The sequence below is a fragment of the Mytilus trossulus genome, chromosome 4 (assembly GCF_036588685.1).
Source record: "Mytilus trossulus isolate FHL-02 chromosome 4, PNRI_Mtr1.1.1.hap1, whole genome shotgun sequence".
NCBI classification, from domain to species: domain Eukaryota; kingdom Metazoa; phylum Mollusca; class Bivalvia; order Mytilida; family Mytilidae; genus Mytilus; species Mytilus trossulus.
In genome coordinates this window covers 38,669,412-38,676,262 of record NC_086376.1, presented here as the reverse complement: position 1 = coordinate 38,676,262, position 6,851 = coordinate 38,669,412, and the positions used below count along the sequence as shown (strand labels likewise).

The 6,851-nt window shown below is 31.5% G+C and overlaps 1 protein-coding gene across 1 annotated transcript; it reads left to right on the top strand.

Moving 5' to 3' along the window:
• Nucleotides 1-2,290: 2,290 nt before the first annotated feature.
• LOC134715263 (heat shock 70 kDa protein 12A-like) lies at nucleotides 2,291-6,230 on the top strand. Its single transcript, XM_063577329.1, has 4 exons — nucleotides 2,291-2,623; nucleotides 3,777-3,992; nucleotides 4,402-4,549; nucleotides 4,945-6,230. The coding sequence occupies exons 1-4, from the start codon at nucleotides 2,315-2,317 to the stop codon at nucleotides 6,003-6,005; spliced, it is 1,734 nt and encodes a 577-aa protein (XP_063433399.1). The 5' UTR covers nucleotides 2,291-2,314; the 3' UTR covers nucleotides 6,006-6,230.
• Nucleotides 6,231-6,851: the final 621 nt, after the last annotated feature.

The following is a 6,851-nucleotide window of genomic DNA, read 5'->3' as shown; positions in this document are numbered from 1 at the left end:
ACAGTAGCTTCTGACTCTATCATAACATTAAGCTGTTAGTGCATGCATATGTGTGTTTTTGTTTTTATTTTTTGTGAAATATTATTTATTTGGAATGTTCATACATGTTTTTGTTTGACTGCGCAAACTACTATAATGAAAGAAAAAGTATAATCACAAAAATACTGAACTTAGAGGAAAATCTTATCGGAAAGTCAATAGTCACATGGCAAAATCAAATAACAAAACAAATCAAAACGAATGGAAAAGAATTGTCATATTCCTGACTATTCCTGTACAGTCATTTTCAAATATAGAAAATGATTGCTGTACTTTGCAATCAGAAAACAAGGGTTTTATAGTCAATCATTAAAGGAGAAGGCACAATAAGGCTTTATTTAACTAAGATACAAGGTATTCAGAAAATAAAAACAAATTTTAGATTTAAGGTGTTAAACAACCGGGCTTTGATTTCCCTTATTAGTCCTTTTAAACATTTGCATTATACAAACACTTGTGCAGAAAGTATCCTTGTTTCAAAAGTTTAAAAAAACCTGGCATGAGCGAAGTTTTATTCTGTCCAGTACTATGGACAAAATAAAATGAAAGTGCTGATTTTGATTATCTTTTTCCTTTCAATTTTTATGACTTAAAACCCAAATATTAACAACGAAACAATTCATGAAATGCTTTTTTTTTCATATCATATTTGACCCACAACACAAAAAGATCAAAACAAGTGAAAATGAAGTCGATAAATTTAAACCACATGAGAATTTACTGTTCCATATCAGTGCGTTAATGTATTACTTTCTATAATACTTTTGTTTTTGTTTTTTTCTTAAATGAGTTTAACTTGATTTTTCCTTTAAAAATCCACTATCGCTATATACAAGTGATATTGAATACGGTCATATTTGCATATTAGAGAAGTGTACTTGTATTGATAAACGATTTAAGGTATATGCAAAATTATGTAAAATGACAAACCTCAACATATGTCTGCTGATCTTGACAGTTATTTATCCACTATATTGGTGCATTACAATCATAAATGTTTATTGCTAAATTAAACATGATTCTGAGGAAAATACATACTACAGAAAAGATAGACGCATGAATATGTAAAATTGTGAAAGTTGACTTTTTTAACTCAACTTTCCCATTGTTTTTGAATGCTCAATAATTATTAATTTAAGTTGTCGTGCAAAATAAGAGCTAATCATAAAAATGATTCAGGTTAATCTTCTTACTTCTACCTAAAGATATAATAGATAACTAGACAAAGTGATGCCCCGCACTCCACTCTGAAGTAATTGTATTATAACAAGTCTATGTAGGACTTTCTTTGAGATATTATTGTAACTGGAAGACACAATTGATGCCCCCACAGATGCAAAGAGCTAAAATAACAATAGAATTCAACCGCTAATACTCCAAAAATTGACAAAATTAAACTATCTCCTAAAAGTATAAATATTATTAAAAATCAAAACCCTGACCACACGAATACCTTCATACAGACAGCAAAGTAAAACTTCCTAGGATTCAAACTGTAGGAGGTGCTAATCTGACAAATTATAGATTCATAAAAAGGTAATATAAATAACAGATGAAAAAAAAAACCAAACGACAAATGTATAATGTATCAATAAAAAAGTTCACAGAAGGGTGATTAGGAGTGTGCTATACAAGGAGTTAACTTTTTTATTTTGTCCAACTGCTATAAATCCAAAGAATGATTCCAGACCTCCAAGTTAATAAAAGTATGTCCTGTGCACGATGTTCATATCGCGATGTCTACAATATTGAATAATCATCATGCACTGGACATGAATGTATAAGTTGAGTGATTTAAATTGTTTTTTTTTATATGTTTTTGTCATCAGGTCAATATTAATATTTTATAATTAATTACTTTTTGTAAATTTTTTTATGAAAATTACACAAGCAAAATTCTTTTTAATAAATTTGGTGGGTACCCCCTTTTAGATAAATTAATGACTATTAATAAATCGGTTCACTGGTTATCGAAGATTCGTTTATTCAATATCCTGAGAAACAACATGAACAAACGGATAAAACATAGGCCATGTCTAACAGTCCATCTCGTCACTACCATTGACTGATTATGAAATAAACTTAACACATCATTGAACTGAAATCGTTGCTGAATAACAAAAGACAACAACATTGTCAGCTAAAATGATAATAATATCATTAATTTGAGTCTTTATTCCGGAGATATAACAGAGAGATCTCACAATGGTTGCATTTTTACATAGTAATACAGATGTTTTTTTTCAGGTGTATTTTAATTGCCAATTTCGAAACAATGTCTGACTATTTAATGGTTGCATCTATCGATTTTGGCACAGCCTATTCTGGGTATGCATTTTCTTTGACGACTGATTTCAAACGTGATCCGCTACTCATTCATTCTAACCAGAACTGGAATGCGGGTAATGCACAGCTAATGTCTCTGAAGACACCTACATGTATTCTTCTCGATAAAGACAGAGAGATCAAATCCTTTGGATATGAAGCAGAAAGTGAATATTCACAATTGGCAGAAGAAGGCACTGACAAACAAGAGGATTATTACTTCTTTTATCGTTTCAAAATGATACTTTATGACAATGAGGTACTGAAGATTTTTTTAAAATGCCAGTGACATACATATTCTGTTTTGTTCATACTTGCATCACATATACTTTGTAGAGGGATATCTTTTTTTGAGACGAGTATGGCGTATTAAATTATATAAATGGTATCTTTTATAGATATTGCAATCTATAAACGCTAAAAAAAAAAACTATATTACACCTATTATTTTGATTTAAACACTCAATGTTACCTTATAACGTGATTTTTTACATGTCTTAACAATAAATCATGCTTTCTCATTAGATGAATTTGTAATAAATTAAATTAAGTGTCTTTGAAAAAATTTAAAATAACACGTTTAATAATTCTATGCATCCGAAGCGCTTTTCTGGATTAACCTTAACCAGGAACGCTCAAAGTCAAACGTTTGAAATCTGAAGATGTATAAGTACCGAAACTGTTGAAGAGGCAATATGCATATACCCCACCACTGCAACAAGTGAGCTACGGTATTTCTCCACTCGAGACAGTTAAATTTGAAAATGTAAAGCGCCAGCTTCGCTAAGATTTCTAAATAAGTAAAATTTAGCTGTTGAGTGTGAAGACATATTGCAATACAAGGTTCTATGGTTGACATTGTTACTCTAATGATTATTATCCTTCCTTTCCGAATGTTGTAGAAAATTGTGTTCTTTATATGTGGCGTCATTAGGCATGGTGGGCTTTGTCATCACGTCCTAATAGAAAATTCGGAATAAACAAGGGAAAATTGAAAAAAAATAATAATCAAATATCGACCAATAATTTGCTGAGAACAGACATTATACCAGTGAATAGAAATATTTTTCTCACACCGATCACTTAATGTGAACATAGCACACAAATAAGGGAAGTTAAGTTAATTGTCGATGGGGCTGTAATATTAATTCATTTATTCATATTGTTTTCCAAGTATTTTAATTGTTGTTGACTTCATCTCATGTCCATCACCAATATGAATATTCTTAAAAAGGCACAAAAGAGAACTTTATTCAGTATATAACACAGAAAAATCAATAACAGACGATAAATTCATATAAATTTAAAAAAAAAAATACAAACAGTTTTACAAATATATGCTACATGTATGATGGGAGTGTTCTAGTTTTGAATATTAAATTATTCTTAATAGCTTTTCTATTCAATTTCAGAAACTAAAGCATCAAATACTTAATGATGTGACAGGAAAAACTCTTGCTGCTTCAGAAGTATTTGCAAAATTTATCAAAGCACTAAAAGGTCATTTATTGACTCAATTTATTGACAGGGGCAAAGCCATAGAGCCACATGAAATACGTTGGGTATTAACTGTTCCAACGATATGGACGGATGCATCTAAACAGTTTATGCGGGAATGTGCACATCAGGTATAAAATCGACATCATTTGTTTGAATGTGAATATCAGATATTAACTAAGCATTTCAAGTAGAAACGTGGTCATAAGGTATGCATTTAAAATATCTGAGTTGGAATATGTACATAAGGTAATAAATCAAAAATCTCACGTTGAAATTTGTTGATAGCTAAAATGTGCGGACGTGCAATCACTTAATGATGTGAATATCATGTACAAGTACACATTAAACATATAACGTGGAAGGTGAACATCGTTTATAAACTTATCACCTCAAGTCATAATATGCAAATTAGTTACCATGTAACATCTCATGTAGAAATTGGTACACGAGGTATCAACCAAAAGTTCAACCAGGAAATGTGCAAAGCATGCACAAGAAGTTTACCATAATGTTATATGACATATTTATTTATTGTAGGCTGGTATAGATGATAACAAGCTTGTGATTGCCTTGGAACCGGAGGCAGCCTCAATTTTCTGTCTCTTTCAAGAAAATTCACGAGCATCAAATGAAAGAAGTTTGCTTAATCGAACAGGACAGAAATATATGATCATTGATTTAGGAGGTAAACAATTGTATTTTTAAAGCATCCAAAAAGTACAGGCAAAAGAAATTTAATTATAACAGTAAATTTTTGTTGAAAGTAAACGCGAGATCCGTTTCTATGTTTAAATAAAACCTGTTACATTTATCCATCATCGCAGGTGGTTTAATTTATGATTTTTTAGTTTGTTTCTATCTATAAATAATTTGTGTAGAAGACATTTATTCAAAACGAGACACATATAAACTTATACTTACTGCAAATTATAACAGACACGTATATACTAGTTAGGTTGATGTATTTGTGTGTGGATTTTTTCGGGGGGGGGGATTTGTATTTGATTGCTTTCCTATTGAAGTAAATCTTCGAATCCTAATCTCATACATAAACAAATATCTATTCGTTATAATTTTTAGGGGGTACAGCTGATATAACAATCCACGAGAGACTACCAGAAGGTGTTGATTGTGAATATCCATCTTTGAAAGAGCTACACCATGCCATCGGTGATGACTGTGGTGGCACACAAGTAGATAACGCCTTTATGGAAGTTCTGAGAGAAATTCTTGGACAGAAGTTGGTAAAACTGATGAAAAAGAAACAGCCATCCACCTACCTGGAGCTTCTAAGAGAATTTGAAACGGTTAAAAGAAGAGAAATAAAACAAAAGAATTACATACGAATTCCCTTTGTTACAATTAATGAGCTAATAGAGGAACTAGGACAAGATGATATAGATAATAAGATCAAGATGTCTAAATATAAAAATCAAATAAAACGCAATAGAGAAAAATTTTGTATTGATGCTGAGTTAATGAAATCGTTCTTTGGTCCGACAACAGACAGAATTGTATCTTTAGTGAAAGAAACGAGTAAAATTAAGGCGATAAGAGATGTTTCCCTTTTTGTGTTAGTTGGTGGGTTTTCTGAATGTAAGCATGTGATTCGTGCTCTCAAAGAAGCATTACCTAACAAAACCTTTATTATACCTGATGATCCAGGTTTATCTGTTCTAAAGGGAGCTGTAATATTTGGTCATAAAAGTATTATTGAATCAAGAGTCATGATGAATTCATACGGAACAAAAGTGTTTGAACCGTTCGACCCAGATGTGCATGAGATGTCTAGGAGGAAGAGAGCTGGAGGTCGGTTTATATGTCCAAAGATATTTGATTTCATAGTCAAGAAAAACGAATCAGTTCCAGTAGGTACAACCATTAAAAGAGAATATTTGACGGATGAACCTCAGCAATGCTATATGGACCTTACTATGTACAAATCGGACTCCGAATATACCGAATACACAGACGAAGAAGGTTGTTATCGAGTTTGTAAAGCGACGATAGACATACCAAACCCATCAGACGAACAACGGACTGTTGAGGTTGAATATTTCTTTGGTGATACGGAGATAAGAATGACAGCAGTCGAAACAGACAGTGGAGAATCCTGTAATACTGTTTTGAAATTCATTTAGTTTGTTTCAAAGTTTCATTTATTGCACGTGCAACCTTTTACAGATTGTGAAATATACATGTTGTTCTTGTTCAAGCCAAGTCTGAAGTTATAAAGAATATATTACAAAAAATCCGAGCTCGGGAGAAAATTCGACAGGAATGTTACTTAAAAAATGACAAAACCAAAAGCTTAAACATATCATGCAAATGTATAGCAAAAATGTTCAATACAAGTAGTTGACTTAGTACAGGCATTTTCTTATGTAGAAAAAAGGTCAATTAATCCTGGTTTTATATCAAGCTATAACACGCACTTGCATGACAGACACACTGAGTCACATGCATTTTCTTTATATTGATAACGATTTGTGAACAAAACCAATAGATAGTATAAGTTGAAATGTAAAAATTAAGAGTACAGCAGTCAATATTGTATTATATTCTCAATCACTATGACTATGACAAAACAAAATATGTAAACAAATGAACACAAAAAGTCATATAGACAAAGCACATGAGCATAAACGAAAGACACGTATACAAAAGTTACATATCACAATATCACATTTTGTCGATTTGAATTTGGTGTTCATAAAGTTCTAAATCATTTAGAACTAAGTACTGTATTTCACTTTAGCAAAACTCTGATTCTGTGTTTGTATTTTGTTTTACTGTTGGTCCTGTTTGGTTCTATCAGCTCTTCGAGTGCAAATGTGACAACTATCCTTCCAGGTTTCAATTTGTTACTGTCAGTCTAAAATAAACTGACAACGGTATGGCTAAAATAAAAAAAGACAAACATACAAAAAGCGTACACCAAACACAACAAAAAGATTACATTTCATAGATTTTTACACGATATACCA